The following is a 20,962-nucleotide window of genomic DNA, read 5'->3' as shown; positions in this document are numbered from 1 at the left end:
TATGCAAATAAAAGCACTATGAATACATACAGAACAAAAGCAAATCCTTGCTAGCTGGTTTTGTTGTGTAACTGGTAGAGCCTGTCATGTGGGACTGCTTTCTTCTGGACACGTTTCAGGTTAATGATTTTTCCATTAACTATTTAAAAAAAAAAAAACAAACAGTGAGACACTCTCAAAATGGGAGAAGAGTACTGCACTGCTGGTAAGGCTTTGAGTGAGACATGGTGACTCTTGGCTATGCCTTAAGAAAGCTGTAAACACAAATGGAGTAGGCAAAAGGTTAAGAAATGTAATAGGCACAGCCTGTGAGAAAAGGTTAAAAGAACTCGTTTACTCCAGGAAGAAAGACTAAAGAACAATGTTCCCAATGAAGACACATTATTTTTTTTTCTCCCTACATGGAGTTAAGAAAAAAAATTTACAAATTTTCAGTAAAGGAGAATAAGACTACATTTTTAGCCTTGCAATGTACGGCTAAAAATTAGTTCTATAACTGTAGTTGTAATATTAAGGACTGAGCCTGGCCATCTAAGATATGTGGAATCACATCAGAATTTTGTTTGAACATACAGAACTGATTTCCACAGACCTTCCTTCTGTCAGTGCATGTCAAATCAACTGGAATAAATGATTCCTTGAGACCTCATTTAGATTCACATTGCTGCTTTTAAATTGGAGTCTAAGTAGTCCATAGAAATATGCTGGGCTACATTTTGGCTTTTAAAATGCAATATACCAAGGGGATTAAAATTCTTCCACTCACACAGCAAAGCGGGGCTTTGTTGTGGGGTGTCAGATCATATGCTGAATATATATAGAAAAAGGAGAGATTAGCCAATGCTTTTCCTCAAACCTGCTGCCCTCTTAAGCAAGTAATGTGGGGTGAGAAGGGTGAAGAGAGGTTTTCTGTTGGGGCTTTTTTGTACAGTTTTTGAAGGGGTTGGGTTTGGTGTGTGTGTTCTGTGGTTTTTTGTGGGGTTTTTTTGGTTGTTTTTGTTTTGTTTCTGTTTTTGGCAGGTTGGTTTTTTTTTAGTTTTTTATTTGGGTTTTTTTTTAACCTGAGATCCTGCAGGGAAGAGGGAAACAGAAGGAAACAAAGCAGCCATGGTGTCCAGGGCTTCTTGCAGAGCGTAGCAGTGCCCCAGGCTGCACTCTCAGCCCCGCTCTGGACTGTAAAAACTGAGGCTGCAAGTCTTTGAAAAGCAGGGGAGATAAACATCCATTTTCACTATCTCTAGTGCACTGAGCAAAGATAAAAGAATTTGTTTGTATGGCCCATATTTTCTAGATAGTATTAGCAAGGTGAGGGTTTATCTTCCCTTCTACGTAACTAACCTCTGCTCAGGTATGAAATAGAAAGTGCTGGTGAAAGATGGGATCTGAGACCATTCCAATTAAAATTACTGAAGTAATTATCACAGAATCACAGGATAGCTGGGCTTGAAAGGGACCTCTTGAAATCATCGAGTCCAGCTCCCCTGCCAAGGCAGGGTCACCCAGAGCAGGTGACACAGGGACGCGTCCAGATGGGTTTGGAATGTTTCCAGACAGGGAGACTCCATGACCTCCCCACTCAGTCCCTCCCGGCGCTCTGCCGCCCCCCCGCTCTAACCGAGCCCCTCCTCACGCCCCACTCGCGCCGCTGGGGGCGGGGCCCCGTCCCGCGAGGGGCGGCGCGCCCAATGGGAAGCCACCTGCTGCCGCCCCGCAGCCAATCGCGGCTCGGGGAGCCCCCGCGCGACGCTGCCCCGCGGGCTGCGGAGGAACGCCGGCGGCTCGGCCCACGGCGACCCCTCCCCGCCGCGCTTTGCGACGCTTTCCCCCCCTCCTCCCGCCGCGTTGCTTTACGGCCCCCTGCTTTTCCCCCTGCCCGCGACCGTCTCCCCGGGCCGGGCGCGCGCGGGGGGCGGGGCCGCCGCGGCCAATGGGCGGCGAGAGCGCCGCGGGGACGGGGCGGGGGCGCGCGCGCGCTGCCGTAAAGCGGCCGGCGGGCGGCGCGCGGGGCAGTTGTCACCGGCGGCGGTAGCGGCGGCATCGCGGCGTGAGGCGGCCGGGCCAGGCGGGCGCTCCCTTCCCCACTGCCGCCGAGACGCCATGGCGGCGGCGCTGGGCCGCAAGGCCGCGGATTATCTGCGCAGCAAGGAGTTCAGGGACTACCTGATGAGGTGAGCGCGGCACGGGGGGCGTCGTCGCCGCGCCCACCGCCCCGCCCGGGCGGGCGGCAGGAACCAGTGTCCCGTCCCCGAACCCCGCAGCCTCGGGGCGCCCGGGACGGGTAGGACGGCTGGCACGGGTTGACCCCTGGCGAGCTCGCCCTCGCCGGCGGCTGGGTGGGGGGAGAAGGAAGCGAGGAGCCGGCCCGGAGGTGTCGTGGTCTTGTCGCTCCCCTTGTCTCGCGTGTCGTCACCTCGGCCCGAGGAGCGGTCGGGGCTGTCACTGTCCCGCCCCGGCCCGGGCAAACCGGCTTTGACCTTGAAGTGACGCGGCGCGCTTTGAAGCTGCCGCGGCAGCTGCGCCCCTCCGTGACCTTCCCCTCCCGGCTGTGACAGCCGCGAGTGCCGCCCCGCCGCCGGCAGGGGCTCGCTGCGACACAGAGGTGGCAGCGGGCACAGGAGCCCGGGACCAGGACGGTCTGACTGCTGCCTGCCACAGGGGCAGAAAGAGCTTTGCCCTGCTATGGGCAGAAGCGAGCTTGATCACGGATGCAGTCTGAAGCTCAGTTATTTGAATCTCTGAGTACGTGTAAGTAGGTACCTCTTTTCAGAGGCTCGTTAGAGCTCCACTGTCGTGGAATGTGGCTTAAGTCACCTCCCAGACGGCTCAGTGCTGGTGTCAAGCTTTGTCCTGCGTGCTGTGGTAAGGGATATGGCACTCTAGACTGAAACGACAAGACTGCGTTAAAGAACAGTTTTGGCATACTTAAATCTGGTTGAACCACTGTGCAGGAGTAGTCTCAAGTAGGCAGGCTGAAGTTTCTCTGGCTGATAGGCTGTTTGACAAAACTAACTAAATAAAAATGGTCTCTTCTAATAAAGGTGGTTGAGCAACCTTTCACTATAGCTGTTGCTTGCTATTTTACCTACATCTATTGTAACTGGTGTTTGATGTTGAGCAAGCATGTAGGAGGACATCTGCTTACCTGAGAAATGTAATCTTCGTTAAAGTAGCAGGAGGTGGTGTAAGCCTGTGTGGATGAGGGATTATAAAATAAAGGCTCAATAAAGCCTTAAACTTCAGGAGGATAGACTTAGATTAGATACTAGGAAGAAATGCTTTACTGTGAGGATGGTGAGGCACTGAAAAGTTTGCCCCCAATGAGGTTATGGACCCCCATCCCTGGAAGTGTTCAGATCCAGGCTGGATGAGGCTTTGAGCAACCTGGTTAAGTGGAAGGTGTCCCTGCCCATAGCAGAAGGATTGGAACTCGATGATCCTTAAGGTTTTGTCCAACTCAAACCATTCTATGATTCTAAGCAGAGGGTTCGTTTGACATTCACAAAATCAAGATCCACAGAAACAGTGGGACAAAAATACAAGAAGGAAGAGAACAACCTTGAAGCAAAACAAAAAGTCCAGATTAGGCTTCTGTGATTCCTTTTGAAAGTCTTGAGGATATCATGTAAGCTCGATAGATGCATATTAGTGTTAACATTTAGTTAATTGTAACAGGATTCATGTGAAGCATGTAAATGGCCATTAAAACAGTAATCTGCTTCATAATTGGAAAAACAAACATCCAGGTGAAATAACAGCTGCTTCCTAATGCCACCACAGTTACTGGAAGTATCTTTCCTCACCCAAGACTGAAAACGTTTTTTAAAAAAAACTTTCAGATGTATTTCATCTAGTCTTCAAACAAGCTGTATATATGACTGTATTGCAATAAAAAGAGCATTCCACAGGTTTCTACCATTGTGGATGGAATGTGTTTTGCCTTGCTATATACAAACGTACCTGCTTCATTTGTACTTCTGTTACTGGGTGTGTCATGAAGGGCTAAAGTCAATTGCTCCATCTGCTCTGGCCTTTCAGCATTGTTTCTTGCTTACTAGGAGGTAAGTGTCTAAGTTATTGGCTTTATGTTGCATTTAAAATTTAAATAGCTGTCAATAAAAGGCTTGTCTGTCTTCTCCATAGAAGAAATGGAGAGTTGCCTCTTTGCATTTCTTCCTGAAGGTGATTTCTTTCCCAGACTATAGGACTCTATCCTGAAAAAAAGTCCATTCTTTCTCTCTTTGCTCATAGAGCAAAAGTGTCCTTAAGGCTCTGAGACTATGGTGTCTGTTCTAAAAACCAGCATCTAATCACTGCAGGGAATCAAGGCTTTATAAACGTGAAATTTGTTTGTCAGAATTAATGAATTAAGATACTGTTAGGGATACCAGTGTTAGGCTTTAGATTACTTGACCCTCAATAGAATAAATGAAGTTACCCAAAGTGGTGGATTAAGTGCTCTATTATTATGGCTTGGGGCAATCAAAACTTGCAGACATCTGTTGGAATAAGTAGCTTCAATTTCAGCTTCATAACCTGCAAACATGAAAGCAAGCCTAATGAATCCATGTCGCTTTGCTCAGGTGGACATATCTGGCTTTAGAATTGCTTTATGGTGTCATAGGTTAGCTTTTGGATCTTGCACAAAGAAACAGGAGAAACTGCTTTTAAAACTATCATTACAAATTATTTTTTCTGCCAGTTTCGTATTGACTTTTCTCTAGTGGTGATTAATAGGGATCTGAATGACTGTAAATCATACAAAAATTTACCCTAACTATGTCTTAATGCTTCAAAATGAGCTGTAGGTCTACTTTTCTTGCTTCTTGTAAAATGCAGCAGTAATGTTAATTTAAAACTAGCTGATTAGCATATTAAAGCATGCTAGCTCTGTGTATTGTGAACCTGAAGTTGCATTTTTTCTCAAGATTCTAAAAATGGCAGCTGTCACTGATGTCATATTATCTAAGCCACTAATAGGCAGCTGCATCCTCTTACTTCCTATTGTATTGATTTAAAATGTCTTCTGAAAAACATCCAATAAATCAACTTTCTTCCTCTTTTAAGAGAGAAGACATCATTCTAGACAAGCTGTCATTTTCTTGTGGTAGAAGCCTAAATTGCTTTTGTCATATAATGAATTCCAAGGACTCCAAAAATCTCCTGGCAATAGAAAAACAAGCATGGAGATTGCAGTCTGCTGGGGCACTATCTGAAATCTCTCTTCCTGATCGGTAATGCAAATGTAGTGACTCTGTTAATATAGAGGGCTTTAAAATAGCCATAGTTCATTCCCTGGAAAGCCTGAGCACTTAAATTGATATGAGCTGTCTAAGAACTTTCTTTAATTCAAACAAACTTAAGAGGAGTTCTCTTCAGTAATAGAACTAGAATTAGCTGATCTTCAGTCCTCTTTAGTAAATCTTTAAACGTGAAGATATAACTTTAAAATAAAAAGTCCTCTGTGATCTGTGCTAGAAACTGAAGGACACAGCACCTGCTTGTCTTGTGTGCCCTGAGAACTGAACAATCTGCCCTTTTGCAGAAGGGTAGTGCCCTTTCCGCTTAAGGGGTGGCAGTATGGGGAAAACAAATAGTGACAGTTCACCTATATTTGCAGAATGGTATCTAGCCTATTAATATTCTTATTGTCAGAATGAGGAAAATATGTGCAGAAATTTTAGAAAACTAAATCTTTCCCACTATAGCCTTTTTGGAATGAACTTAGTACTGATACAAGGTATTGAACAGCCCTGGGTTCCTCTTGTGACATCTAGACATTTAAACAGAAAGCTGACACTTGGAGACTGAATGAGTAAATCCAACAGTTGTTATCCACAGTTCTGAAAACTCTAGTACAGTGTTTCCTTTGTCAAGGGACTGAATGTAGTTCTTGAAGTCCTTGGAAACTACTAATTTGGAATGGAGTCATTTCAGAAATAGATGCATGCACATGGTGAAGTATCCTCACTGTTGGATATGGTGCATTTGTTGCAACTCGCTTGGCTGCTGGATGCCTGCTTCCTGGAAGAGTCTATATGCCCTTGATTTACCCTCTTCTAGAAGTATAATAACTATTCCACTCCCATGTGATTGTAAGGACAACCTTACAAGACCTTAGCTAGAGCTGCCTACTCTGTTATAGTAGTATCAGTTTGATTCTATTTTAGGCTTTCTCTTCCCTGGAAACAACTTGCACTTCAAAAATTAAGGCTGGCTTCTATTGGTGCGAAAATGTGGTGCCAGGAGACACATCTGAACTTGTTTAGTTAGGGTTTTATGAAAAAGTTTAAGTGTACACTTGTCTTGTGAACTTCAGTTGACTATTGCTGTCGATCAGTTAAACAGAAAACAAAAACCAAGTGGTTTGACTAGTCAAGGGCATGCTAACAAAGCACCTTCAACCAACTGTGACTTGTAGCAAAGACTCACTGAAATGCAGATCCTGTGTGATTTCCTAGGTAGACCTGACTGTTTCCTTACCATAGCTATTTATAAAATGGTGATCTATGAACATGGAAATCAGTGTGAGGGAAGCGATAGTTACAAAGTGTTCTGCAGCTCAGAGCACTGCTAGGCTTTCTATTAGCCTACCTATTTCTCATAAGAAATGCCTTCTTTTAAGTCATAATTCAGAACTAAGTCTTATCAGTATCTTTGTTAGAAAGAGAGTGTTTAAGAGTTCTGAAACAAAAGCTTAGTAACAATCTTACATTTTATGCATAGATCATTGTTATTACATAAACCAGTACCTAGATGATCACTTAAATGAATCCCATACTTGACTGAAGTGTAATTGCATATATCACTGAGAATGTGTTATAGCTCATGTTTGGTACAGCCACAGTTGGCCCGAACTTAGTGACAGGATCTGGTAGTCTTTGATTTGACCTACTTACAGAGGTACACAGAGAATTCCAAGTGACTTCAAAGCTTTCACTGAAGAATTTTAGCTGTTTAGCTTTGTCATGACAAAGCTAGATGTCTTTTGGCATCTCTTAAACTAGTTGGGGTGGGTTCTTGGGTGCTGTGAAGGGTTGAATGTCTCCCACTGACCCTAATGGGATTTTATGTAGCTGGGAAAAGGAGAGCAGCAAACACTTTTTACAGTGACAGCTCTTGTGGGAAATGGGATTTTTTTAACACTAATACACTGATCAAAGTTGATGCCATGACAGCTTCCTGACTTCTGCCTATCTTCTATTTATGGTACACTTCTGTCTGTGTAATTATGAAACAAGCTAACGTGGGTTTTTGTCTTCTTTCTTTCATGTGCTTTTTGAATGGAAAACAATGATGGTGCACTTGAACAGTACGGTAAGAAAAGGGAGGGGACTTCTGATTTCACGTTCTTCCTGGCTTCAGTAACTTGCTGTCTTTTTCCCTTAGTACTGTTATGACTTTGTTTGCAACTGAAAAGCATAGTGCAAACCTCCAGGAGTGATGCACGAGGAATATTTAATTGCAAGTCTGAGGTTAAGGTGACCAAATGTTAGCTCCTTCAGAATATCTTAAATTAAAGGGGCTTCATTTTTTCCATACTTCTTGCTAAGGAGATCAGAGCAGTTTGAAACCATTCTTCTACATAACAGCAATACTGGTACATAACCAAACTACCTGGCTTATCTTTAATGGCCTTTAACCCAGACAATAAATGTACAAAATAACTCACACTACACTTTTCTGTCCTGGAGCCTTTCAGTTTGCCTCTGGAACTGGAAGTGGGTGTTTTATGCCTGTTGTACTGTGAATCATGATGTTATGAAAGATTTGTTCTTTTCCCAAGACAAAGACAAACTGTATAGGTATAGTTAAATTCTTGTCTGTGGAGACTTCAAAGGGCTACCTGCCTGGTGGCGCTTACAGTCTGATAGCCATCTCAAGTGAGACGGTTCCAAAATAAAACTCCTTGGCAGCAGAGAAAAGTTACTGCTGCAGTACTTTTGTGAACTGAGGATTCTTCAGCTTACATGGCCTGAATTCGAGTGGTCCATGATCTATAGTGTATTATTTCCTTATGTTCTAATGGCAGTTGATTAAGTAAAAATGTCAAGTTGATTTAATTTACCTTTCAAAACAGAAGTTGTCACTCAGATTCTTAAAAGCTGTAAAGATTTCATAGATTCAAAAAAAACAAGCTTATTTTTCATAAACTACAGTGTTCAAATGAGACCCCTGAAATGACTAAAACCATCCCCAAATACAGGTAGTGTCTCTCCACTTAAAGTTTGCTTTGGTGTGGTGATGCTTACACAAGGTGTCTTGCGTTCTCACTGTGCAAGTAGTCATGGTTGTGACTAGTTGTTTCTGGTCCTCTTATTGTCCTTTAAAACTATTTAAATAGCTCCATTAAAACCTCCAAATCAACATCTTGTGTCCTGCTGAATTCTGTGAATGTTCTTGTTCTGTTGCTACATATCTTGTGTTTAAGTGGTATTGTAGATACACAGAGGTACAGTGTGAATACCATGTAGTCATGCAACTCTTCCCTGTTATGCCATGTTACCTCTGATGTGCTTGAGAGGCTTTAACCATTAAAGATGTCAATTTTCCTACCAGTAGGAATATAGCAAAGAAATGCTTTTATTCTGTTCTTCAGAATACTGTTGTTGTAAATCTGAATTTGGAGAAATACTGTATTGTTTTGCATATTGTACTAAAGCTGAACTATCAAAACAGTGTGTGTAACTAAAACTCACTTCTTTCTATTTTTTTTAGCTAAGTTTCGTGTATTGCAAGCACAGGAATGAAGTGTGGCTTTTAGTCTGTCTGTAGTGTTATAGCAAGACTGGCAAGAGTATCTTAGAATTAAATTGCAAGAAATTTAAATACCCCCTGAGAATTCCAAATCGTTAAACACATTACAGTTACAGAAAGTGTCAGAAGAATGGATATAGTTGGTATCTGCAAAGCTTTTTCTTGCAAGGTGCATCTCTTTTGTCATATCTGGCCAAGTTACTTTTGAGAATGAACTTCTATTTACAAGAAGCTGATGCAAATACTGTGTGCATGTTCTGTGCAAAGGATTCTGGTGAAGCCTTGTTGCTTACAATAGTAATGAAAATTGAACTTGTCATACAATTTTTCTCAGTTCAGAGCCTTTTATATAATACCCATCAAAATAAACTCTTGTCAGTTTTTCTGACTTGATTCTTTCCACTTCTTGTCTCTGTTTTTTCTGTTTGTGTACACACCTGTTGCTAACTGCTCTCCTCTGACCTTCATTGAATCACTGAGTTTTAAGTAATCACTAAGTTGTTTCAGCAATTGCAGATGAAGCTCAGGGTAGCAGTTTGCTTTGCTTGCTGGCCCTGCTCTTTCAAAGAGAGGGTGTAAGGACGCACAAGAAGATGCTTGCTGAGCATTTCTTCATCCTCCGCGTAACACAAAAACAATTTCAATTCTTCACTTCATCAAGTCCTTACATTTTCATTATATTTTTGAGGAGTCTTATTTGAAAGAGAGAAATGCTAATTCTATGCACAGAAGTGAACTGTAAATCTGAAGTTATTATATGACAATGCAAATCAGATGCTTAATGACTGCTGGGCTGTAATTACACAAAATTTTATTTCAATGGCTTTACAGTAGTTCCTCTCCAATCTGAAAGAAGATCCAGAGTAGGTTCCTGTACCTTTCCTTCTGAAGAGTAGATCCCACTAAAAGAAAGGTTTAGTTTTTCTCTCTTACATTAAAAATAGTCTCTGTCTTTTCTTGGAATTTCACCCATAACCCTGTCCTCTAGTTTTGTGTGTCTAAGAAAAAACTGTAAGACTACTGCAGGAGATCTTTGTTTCTGTTTAACTTTATTTTTGTTTTCCCTCTTCACAGCACTTTTGGGGACCAGTTGCCAACTGGGGTCTTCCTGTTGCTGCTTTTAATGACATGAAGAAATCGCCAGAAATTATTAGTGGCCGAATGACATTTGGTAAGACCTGAGACACACTTCTTGTTAGTAAACTGACTCCAGAACACAGTTTTTGTCTTTTAAGCAATGATATATTATTAGTTGTCTGCAAACTTGTGATCAAAGCAGATGTAGATATTTGATATCTTGTTACATAACTTCAGAGGCCACTTAAATTGAGGTACTGAAAAACTGCAGGGCTCTTTTTTGGAAAGCTTCCCACTAATTTGGGAGGGGAGAGTGAGGCAGGTCTTGAACCTTAGCAGTTTTCGAGACCAGACTGTCTCCTGAAGTATAACTCTTGTTATCTTGCACTATTGCAGACACTTGTTCAAAATGTATCTCTTTACCCAGTTTTATTCTTTCTATAAAGAACAATGATACTTTGTGGTTAGTGTGAGATTTAAATATTTATCAACACTGACTACTTGAAGAAATGGTAATGCTTGGTCAGCAGGGTGCAAGAAGCAGCAAAGACTTAACTCTTTGCAAAGTAGTTGTCTGAGAGACTATTGTGACTCTTAATGAGAAATTATTTTTAAATGAGAAGTTATTTTTAAATGCATAAGCAATATTTTTCCACCTTTCTTTGGAACATGTATAGTTTTTGCCTCTATATTCAAATTCTTTTCTAGGACTAGAAATCTAGTAGCTTTAATTTATTAGCTTAACTTTGGCATTATGTCTCTTCCTTAATTCACTTAACTTAATTCAGAGTAATTCTTCTTCCTACAAGCACAATACCTTTGGCTTAAGGAATTTTATAGCCTCATCATCATTAGGCTCTGCTTAGAGTAATTCAGTCCCTGAATCAGCTTCCTTGAGACAGAAGACTAGTTTAGATAGTCTTCAGTACAGCAAAGCTGTTTGGCAAACAGTGTTTTGGTGGCAGCTACCCAGCTCAGCAGTGTTGAGATGCTTTTTTAAATTTTTGCAGGTGTATATAGTTTGGTGTGTGTACAGAACCCGGGAAATGAAAAAAGAGTATTTGTAGTTTAAAAAAGGCTGTTTTCCTTGAACTATTAATTTACCAATTTTTTTTCTTTAAGCCTGTCAGAAGTTTACAAAACTAGTAAATTCTTGGGTTGTAGTTTCCTGTATTTAAATTTAGTTATGGTAGGAGAGTAGATCAAAATAGTTTCTCATCTTTCTGGAAAGCAGGTAACAAAGGTTCATGTTTCTGAATGTTCATGGTTTCCTGGGCATCAAAAACTCCTGATCTTAAAGTCCATTTTAAAATGTTCCCAGAAAGAACTGTATTAAGTGGCTAGTGTCTTTAAAAATACTTCAACTTGGAAATTGTCAGAATAATTGTATAGGACAGACCATTTATCCTTGGGATAAACTCTTTATTTCCTGGCTGAGATACTTTAGATAATAAACTAAAAAGACTTCTGTTGCATCACAGGATAGTGTATGAGCAAAATGAATTCTTATGGAAGGCTGCAGCCATGTAGATTTTCTTGTGTAGCAGAAATGAGCACTGTTTGTGTTTCCTTGCATTAGATCCTCACACTGGACATGTTTGTAGGGCTGTTGGAAAACTCAAAAGCAGCAACAAATGTTCTACCTGTCCTTACATTGTACTAGTAGGAAACTTATGATTCAACAAAATGCAGATATTTACAATCTCTTAATAAGATCTATCATCTTTTGCAGCACTATGTTGTTACTCCTTGACTTTCATGAGATTTGCCTATAAAGTGCAGCCAAGGAACTGGCTTCTTTTTGCATGCCACTTCACTAATGAAGTTGCACAACTTATTCAAGGAGGACGACTGATCAAATACAGGCAAGTTAACATTTTAAAATGGGGAAGTCATAAACTGATGGCTCTTGGAATACTCTGCTAGTGATTTTTAACTGTGGTGCAAAGCTCTGCATGGTTTCTGAACTTGTTTTAACTTCATTACCTTTTGCAAACCTGTTAACAAGCTTGTTTTCAGTAGCAGCACTTTTTACCTTGCACCTCCGTTGAACCTTCTGAGGTCTGCACACAGAAAAGGCAGGAAGCCCTTATGGTCAGCAGTGAGTGTAGACAGGGCCTTCAGCAGCTGCTGGCTATTTCTGGGGTGGTTTCGTGCGTTCTATTGGTTAGTCTGCATGTGTCCATCTTGGCAACTAATTGCTGAGATGGAAACATCCGTAAAACTGTGAAGGAGTTGTACATGGGAAAGAGAAGTCACACAAAACCTATCAGAGCTGACTGTTCTATACATGAGGTAGGGCCAAGTGAGTGTGCCTGGGGAACAGACTGCAATCAGTCTCACACCTTCGTTGTGTAGCAAGTAGTGCAGATGCTGCCCCAAGCAATCCTGATGAATCAGGATTATGGCTTTTCTCTTTTCTGCTCCAAGAAATTTGTGTGGAGCAATAGGAGGATTAAACCTACTGAACTATAAATTAAAAAAATGAGACTCTACAAAACTGCAACTGGACTTGTCTCTGCATAAATCACTGACCAATGTCCTTCATTCATAAAGTTCTAATGTAAGTTCAGAGTTTTTTAATAGCAATTGTAGTTTAGTATTCACTCTTACAAAAGCTGTTTTTCTTTTGGCAGGCTGGAGAAACACAACTAAAAATATAACTTGAAATAAGCCAGGGAATGTATTCATCCTGAATTACAACCAAGAAGGCATGCCATCTACAGTTGCTGTGACAATTACAGTGGGGATGAAACAGAAACACCTATTAGGAATATGACCATACCAAGAATTCTTCTAATAATTTTTCTATCTTGCCTTTTAAAAAGTACTATTCAGCAATGTAAACCATTACATTTAAAGTCTTGCTGCCTTACTGATGTTTAATAACTACCCCTTTAATAAAAAGTTAGCCACCCAAATAACAAACAATATTTGAAAACCAACTTTTTTATCTAACAGTCTACAAAAGGGGCCCATGATGGTTTGACAAAACTAATTTTAAAATCAACATGAACAGAGGTCAGTAAACAGAACTGTAGGCGTTATCACTGTTTATGTATTAACATGTTCTTAAAAGCCATTTAACTTGAGTGCATTCATTCCTATTCTATCTCTTTTTTTCTAACTTAAGCAGTGGCTTGTAATTTACAAGAACAAATGTGTAGATAGGCAGCCTGGAAGTGAGCAGCCATCCCTCTTCCCTCACTGCATGTCTTGTCTCAGTAAAGAGACTTCATTAACATCCATTTTTATGTTGCACACTCTTTAAAGAAGGCTTGGAAAAACAAAAGCATAGCACTGAATGAAGGAAGGCAACAAAGTTTGATACTCTTCTTTAAGAAGTTCTAAGTAGATTTTATTTTTTTCCTACTGTTTGAGTTATTCTAGATATATGTAATTCTTACACAGGCAAAAACTAAACTTGTTTGGAGTCTAATATCTGAAAGACATAAAGTGCCTTTCAGTAGTTTTTGACTTCATTGTGAGAGTGGTTTTCGTGCATGATCTGCCTGAAAGTTACATTGCTGTAAAGATAAAAGGCAAAGAATGTGAGAATGTATGTTACAGATTTTTTTTCAGTGCAGCGTTTTTGAACAATAAACATGTTCCACATGGCAATAAAACTCTTGAACACTTGGAAAAGTTTTGTTTTTCATACTGTGATAACAGACCCAAAAGTGAAATTTTATTATGGAGTGTCACTTTATTACTGTAACAGCATGAAGCAAAAACAGGCTGAAAAAATAAATGGTATGTATGGAATTTAGGTAAGTGTCCTCTGGATCGTAATACCTAAAACTTCTTCCCCCTAGCAGGAAAGAGAGTGTGTGGGTACTTAGACTGAGTAGTCCTGCTGTAATAGGCAGGGTTCAATTCAGAGCTCTCATTATGCAACTAACTCAATATTACATACTGTCTTCTAGCAATTAGAGCAAGTCTTAATTGACCATCTTCTAATTCTACTGCGATGGCAACATTTTTTGATGGGCATACAAGGAAGAGGCTAAGACAGCACATCTACTGGATGGGTAAAGCTGGTACTGACTGCTGCTTCTTGCTTTAGAAAAGTTACTGCATAAAGCTGCCCCTTCAGTACTGCTCTCTTGTCACAAAAGTAGTCACTCCCCCTCTCTCCCTATCTCCTGGAATAGAAGCACTATTAGACTTCTGTACAAATGAGTAGTGAGGCACAAGCACATAAGGACAGCTGATTATCTTGGCACCTTATAGTTTGTTATATTACTTCTGGAGAGAGAAAAATAAGCTACAACTGAGTTTGAGCTTTGTAGGTGTGAAATGTGTTACACTGCTTTTGGGTGAAGCTTGCATTACAGGCTGTACTCTACTCTCACCTGCTTTGATCACTGTTCATTAGCTCCTGATTGTCTTTGCTTCTCTACTCAGAGAATACCATTTGCAAGAGTTACTTCTCTCATTTTCCTGGTAGCTGCACCATACTTTCTTACTTCTTTCTACCTTTCTCCTCCTTTCTTCCCCTTGTCCATTTACTGTGACAAGGATCAAATTCTTTCATATTGGACTAGAGCAAGAGTGAATTGCAGCTGGAAAGTGGGCTCTAATTGGCTTTGATTAGATTTTTAAACCAGTGATGCTTCCTGCAGCCCATACAGACTTTAAAAAGGGGAAGGGGTGGCAGTAAAGCATTTTTCATGGGACTTGAAGGGACAGTGCCCTGTTTGGGGTGGGAAATTCAGCCTGGGCTGGATTTCCAGAACCTGTTGGGTCTGCCTAGTGACAAAAATAGTTTATATGGGCAGAGTGCCACCAAGTGGCTTGGGGCCTGTGTGAGTCAAAGCATTATTTATCAAGCCATTTACATACCATTTCTTTGTTTAAAGCTGCTAGGAGCAAGGGGGTTATTGGAATATTATAAGGAGTTCTTGCAATAAATAATTGTATGATTAGTCTGCACCCTCCACCTCTGGCACAAAACACTGAAATACACTGGCATATGGCTGTTTTGGGATGGGGCTGCTTGGGATAATCCAAAAAGGGGAACAGTAGCTGAAAGAAGAATGGCGATTTTGTATTTCTGAGTTTGAATACCTTATTGGCACTAATGGCTTCCTTTTTTTTTCTTTTCTTATTCCCCTCAGGTAGCACTGGATGAAATAATGGGGCTATGTGAGTTTCACTGGTTAATTATAAGTTAGAGCTCAGTCTTTGCATTTGATTTATAAGATTGTAGGGCTTGTCTGTACTTGCCATTATTCTGAAATACCTACTTGGTTTTAATTTCACAGCTTGGTTTAATAACAACTTTCATCTGTAGGATATGTCCTGGTACTAGAAGCGTGTGCTGCTCTGCTCCCAGCCACTGTTCTGTGTGTACTGCTTCTGTTCCACCACAGTAGGAATGGGAACCACATGGCCTTTCCTCTCTTGCTGCAGTGGTTACTGCTGTAGCAACAGCTGCTGTCTGCTTTCATGTCTTCAGACAGAAAAGAATTTCTCACCTTTCTGAGCAAGTCCTGCTACACTGCTGGTAAGGAATGCAACACCCTTAGGAATTCAAGGGGGAAGACAGTACCAGCTAAGCTCTTGGTCTGTCTGTCTTTCCCCTTTTCTCCCCAGTTTGAGCTGGAGATGACTGACTTTCTAAAGGGATGACTTAAGACTGTAACTATGGCATCAAAGTAGCTCACAATCTCTTCTGCTACTGCAACACTCAGTGTCCTTGATCTGGAAGCTTGATGACTTATGATTCACATGTGGAAATCATTTAGTAGCATAATAATTAACGGACAGAAATCATAATTGTGTGGTCAGAAGAGAAGGAATTGCAAGGATTCTTTAATGAGTGTAGTAACACCTACTGATAGTGAATTTTGTTCAATCTCATACAACTGTCTCATGGTTTATAATCATTTCAGCCATTGCTGCTATGTATGGGTGCTGGTTTTGGGGGTTTTTTTGTTTGGTTTTTTTGGTTCTTTTTTTGGTTTTGTTTTGTTTGGGTTTGGTTTGGTTTTTTTTCTTCTAAGACTTCTATATAAAATGAATGTTCCCTACTCTAAACCAGCAGAAAAATCTCTTGGCCACAGTGCTACCAATACAGCCTGCCAGCTCTCAGAGAAAACACACTCTTAGTAAAATGTAGTTCTTCACAGGACTGAGGGTTACCTTTTATTCTCCATGCAAAGCACAATGGTGTCATCTGAGCAAGGACAGCACAGCAGAGAACTGGGGGAGGGGGGGTGGGGGGCAGGAAGTCTCAGTAAGTTTAAAGACAGGAAAGGCAGTAAAAAAAAGTTTTCTCCTTGCGTCTAAGACAGGTTTTGACATGGAAATAAAGTGCTTAGAAAATACAGTCTTAGATGAGGACTAACGAATCTTACAACTACTCCAGTGTTTTCCCTGGGTTCTTGCATGAATGCTGATACAAACTGTATTATGGTCCAACCAATATGTAGAGCATCAAATGAATTTACTTCAACTGTGTTTCCAGTGTACGTGAATCTGTATTACACTGCTACAGGTGCAGACAGAGGTTATATCTTTACATGCCAGTAATAAGAATGTGAAGGCAGTCAAAAAGAGCAGGAATAAAAAGATGAGATAGACAAGTAATAAAAAAACCTCTTAGAGTGATATGTTCATATCACTTAGTCCAAAGCCCTTAATGAATACAGTGTGTTTCTTCATGCTCATGTGACAGACATGAAAATTAGCAGTAGAATATAAAGCAGTAATACAGGAAATATTCACAAGCACAGTTACCAGCTCTCTTAGGTTTTCAGCCTGTGTCTCACAGGGTACATTGATCATGTCTGCATTTGGGGAAGAACAGTGCTCACTGCCTGGTGCGATATGTCTGCAGTTCTGCTTCTACAGAGCTGGAGTATTTCTGTTGCCAACTTACACAAAGGCTAAAAAGTTTATTGTGATTGAGCAAGACATTGCTGCAAGTTTTACTATTTCTATAAAGTGGAAAAGCAATCAGTCTGGTATTTAAAATTAGGCAATTTCTTTATTAAATTAATTGTGGAGAAGTCTGTTTCTCCCCACCCAATCCTTTTCTGCCTTTGCAGATCTAATACCTAATCCCAATGCATTGCATTTAGTCACTGTGGTAACCACTTAAAAATAACCAATGTCCATGGAATCAATTCAATAGCAGCCAGAAAGCAGAAATACCAGGTTTTTGGATAACCTGCTCTGAGTGTCATCACTGAGGTCCTGCTCTGTCAAGATCATCACCTCTGTTTATCATATGGCCTAAGCCTGACCATGATACTGCTCTCTTTTTTTCCTGCTTTTCATCCTTTTCCCTTTCTTCCCACCTTCTTTAACAGCAGGTTTCAAGTAACTATGGCAACAAGGCTAGGAATTTTCCGCTTATTCGTTTCGTCTGAAATCTGGGTCATGTCTTTCTCATTAAGTGAAACTTGTATGGGGATAACTGGTCCAAACTCAGCCTTTGGTGCAAGAAAAGGCAATGTCGGTTACGGCAGCACTTACATGGTGGCTGTATTTGGTCCACTGTGTTAGAAAAATGTAAAGGTACAAAGTAAGCCACTTAAAATTTTGAAAGTATTTAATAATTTTGAAAACATTTAGTACATAACTTACTCAGGGGAGAACCATTGCTGTAACTTGCTCTAAATAATATTGATTTATAGGCTGATGGGAGTAATTTCGTATCGTGTTTCTTGTCCTAAGGTTTGTATTAACTAAAGGGATGCCTTCTCGGAGTCATGTAAATGATACCAATAGCCTCTTTCAAGAGGAAATGTGGTAGTGTGAAATCTTAAAGGTGTCTCCTGACAGGACAAGGTATTAGTCCTCTTTAATCTGTCACTGCATCAGGTTGCAGTCTGACAGGATCTGAGATCACAGTTTAAGGACAGGAAGATCTCCAGATTTTAACTTGTTTCAGTGCCAAGGGAGTAGCAAGATTATCTCAAATGTTCCTGTCTTACAGATTCGGATATACCATGTCTCCTTGCACCTAGGATGACTTAAAATCCTAAAACAATTGCTGCATTTGTTCATGGGGAAGCCATGCAAAGCAACAACTAGAAGGTATTTTTGTACACGCTTGATGCTGTGGGTCACCTGGAAGCAAAGCACAAAGCCAGCAGTGTGATCAGTAACTTATCTATTACTTTGTGTTTCTTATACTGTAACGCGATAAACATCAGCCTCAGCTCTCAGCTGGATTATTGTTAGTAACAGGAACGGCTTCAAAGATTTGGCAGGGTCTCCAGTAGTCTATCAGTTGACCAAGTGTCTGCACTACCTGATCTGAGTGCATGATGCCACACAGAGTTGAGCTCATAAGGCTGTTTGGTACTTCCTTGCATGTGTTCTTTTGGCCACAGTGAGCCAACAAAGACTATTCCCTTTCCCTCCAAAGCTTTGCAGTAGCTCACAGTGTTCCTGTGAATCATAAACACACCTGCCAAGCACACCGGGAAATAGCTCATCTGTAGCTGGTTTTTGTATCCCTCAGCTTTCTACACCAGAGACCTGTGAGTGAGGTTACTTTGTGTTACTAGAGAAGCGATGACTGGATCTGGAAAGGTTTGAGTCACAGCAGAAACAATTACCATGAAGCTGGATGAAGCCGCCACGTGGCCTGTGACTTAGGCTGGTCTGCAGGAGGGGTCAAACAAATCAGAAAAGATGGGTTTCCTGAACTGAGGCATAAGAAAGGGAATACATTTTTCAGCTTTTGCTTCCTTGTTCCCTGCTTTTGGATCACCTCTACCTGTTATTGTCAGCAATGCAGGCTTGTTGAAAGATGTTTATAGCTGCATTTTCAGAAGCAGAGGATCTTTTCAAAAGCTATGAAAGGCATTCATTCCCCACTGTTAAGCTCGCTTCCCTTCAGATGGCTTCAGAAGCTGCTGCTTTGTGTGATGTATTTGCTCCATACAGCAGGACTGAGGTGGAGTCTTACCAAGTGGAATAGGCAAGTCCCCAAAGCAGGTCTATATTTTCTGTTTTCTACTCTGCTCCCAGTAGGTCTCTGTAAGATCATTTGTTTAACATTCCTTATAACCCCTGACTAACCTTTCAGCAGTATTCATTCAAATATCCCGTTTTCAAAGGTAAAAAGTGCGAAGGTGGGGAGGGGCAGGTCATTAGAGCCCTACGTGTGACAGAGCAATCACAGGACTGTTACTTTTGTGGAATAAGTGTTTACAGGTTTACAGCTGTTAGAGCTACAAGACTGAAGGGCACAGACACTGCTCTATGTACATTAAAAGTATGCCACCAACTGCATCAATTCAGTAAGTTGGCTGAATTCACATATTTTTCAGGCAGACAACATCACTTCGCAGATTTTCTAGTTAGCTTTGAATTTAGATGCAGATACATGCAAAACAGTAAGGTCAAGAATCAATGAAACTTGTAAGCAAACCGCACCATTCCTTATGAATAGAGAAACTGAGGCTTGCAAATCCGTAACACTGTCATCATAAAACCAGAAATTAGCTCCAGAGGTGGTAGGTTTGTGATCTAAAGGCATAATGATACTTTGTACCAGCTATTTTGACTTGTGTTAGCAAAAGAATTTGAGCTTTTTAGAAAATAAGAGTAATTTTTTGATCCTGCTGCCTTACCAGCTGAAGTTCATCAGCACAGAAACACTGAATATCATAGGCCTTCCAAACTGCCTCTTTTTCCTGGCAAGGTAATGACTGTCTCATGGTATTCCCTGATAGTACAGAGAATTAAGAATTTCTGTTGAGCAGGGAAACTAGGAAAAATACATTTGGTGTGACTATGACAACCTGCTGCTCAAGAAAATAGCAGGGAAACAAAAACCACCCCTTGCCTCGCTCAGGAGTGAAACAGCTGTGGGTTCCAGGCTGGCTGCAGAGCCCAGGCAGCTGCAGGCAGGAAGATGGGACAGCAGTAGGATGCAAGCTGGACACCCCACACTGCCCGAGTGTGCACTGTTCTTCTCTGCTTTCTCTGTGCACTTGTTCATGCAGAAACAAAAGAACAGCTTCAGCTTGCTCTCTGCCAGGTGCTTTCCTGCCTGTACTCCCTGTACAACCAGAAAGCCACCAGTAATCCAAGACACAGCCAACAACTCCTGCTTAAAGTCACACAGACCAGAAGACTAGACTCAGATTTAAATTGTCTGCATCTATCCATATCTATCTATAAATTGGGAGGGGAAAAAACGCCCAAAGAGTACTTTCTTGTTTTTATATTTTGCTCTCATATATGCTTTGGAATTAAAACACTTCTGTAACAAATAATTTTGTTACAAGTCTGGGGGCTACTAAGGAAGATGATTTGTGCACACTCAGATATACCCTCATATACCCTGTCCATTCTTTCTCCCGTTTCTCCTCCCCCGCTTGCAGGGTCATGGTTATATTGTTCCCTTATACACTGTCCTCCCTGCTCAGGTCCTCACAAGGTACGGCAATGCTGCCTGCCTCAGGTGACATTTTGCCATGTCTGCAAGTGTTTCTCCCATTATTAATTTTAGCCTTGACCTAAAGCTTCCTGAGATGCCAATGGCCTGTCATCAGGTTGGAAAGGTATAGTTTGTGTCCAAATGTTTCACCTAAAAGCCAAGGTAGAAGGCACATAGGAAACTTCCTAAGTGTGTGTGGGGAGGGGAGGGGGGTGGGAAGGGAAGGTTTCTGTCCTAAGAGCCTCACGGGGTGCTCTGCTGCCCGGGCTTTTATCAAATTTCATTCACACAGCAGCAGGTTGCCCAGCCATTATCACTCATCTTCCTCTTCTGCCCCAGCCTACGCTGCTGCCTGCTGTCACTTTGCAAGCACCTGGACCCCTTCCCCCAGCCACCAGCCTCATTCCCCCCCAAATGACCCAGACCAGTGCTGAGGTGTTCGTCCAAAGGCCGGTCAAACAGCAGAGACACACATGCAGGAACAGCCCCAGGGGGCACAGAGGCAGCGTCTGAACAGAGCAGGACAGGGAAGACTTACATGGAATGACCAGGCTTGAACAGAGTGGATGGAGGATGGAATGACGCTGGGAACGAGCAGGCAAAGCTAAGACACAGCACCGCGTGATGGCCTCTGCCATACCCCTTCCTCCAGGGGCAGAGGCTAACAGACCACACAGCGCCACACTGCAAGTCTCTGGAAAAAGGTGTTTACACCTAATGCCA

General features: G+C 41.6%; 1 protein-coding gene across 1 annotated transcript; it reads left to right on the top strand.

Annotated features, from left to right (window-relative positions):
* Nucleotides 1-1,982: 1,982 nt before the first annotated feature.
* On the top strand, nt 1,983-13,476 carry MPC1 (mitochondrial pyruvate carrier 1). The gene is made up of 5 exons (XM_039569565.1): nt 1,983-2,168; nt 7,311-7,314; nt 9,829-9,925; nt 11,564-11,696; nt 12,468-13,476. Exons 1-5 carry the CDS (start codon nt 2,098-2,100, stop codon nt 12,484-12,486), a joined length of 324 nt encoding a protein of 107 aa, XP_039425499.1. The 5' UTR covers nt 1,983-2,097; the 3' UTR covers nt 12,487-13,476.
* The last annotated feature ends 7,486 nt before the right edge of the window (nt 13,477-20,962 follow it).

The sequence above is a fragment of the Corvus cornix genome, chromosome 3 (assembly GCF_000738735.6).
Source record: "Corvus cornix cornix isolate S_Up_H32 chromosome 3, ASM73873v5, whole genome shotgun sequence".
Taxonomy (NCBI): Eukaryota; Metazoa; Chordata; class Aves; order Passeriformes; family Corvidae; genus Corvus; species Corvus cornix.
The sequence above is the reverse complement of the archived record's forward strand: the minus strand, read 5'-3'. Positions and strand labels throughout refer to the sequence as shown.

Bases quoted from the DNA above. Each gene is read 5' to 3' on its own strand.
- MPC1 (XM_039569565.1), top strand. From the start codon at position 2,098: ATGGCGGCGGCGCTGGGCCGCAAGGCCGCGGATTATCTGCGCAGCAAG. The intron at 9,926-11,563 runs GTAAGACCTGAG...CATCTTTTGCAG, and splicing joins TAGTGGCCGAATGACATTTG to CACTATGTTGTTACTCCTTG.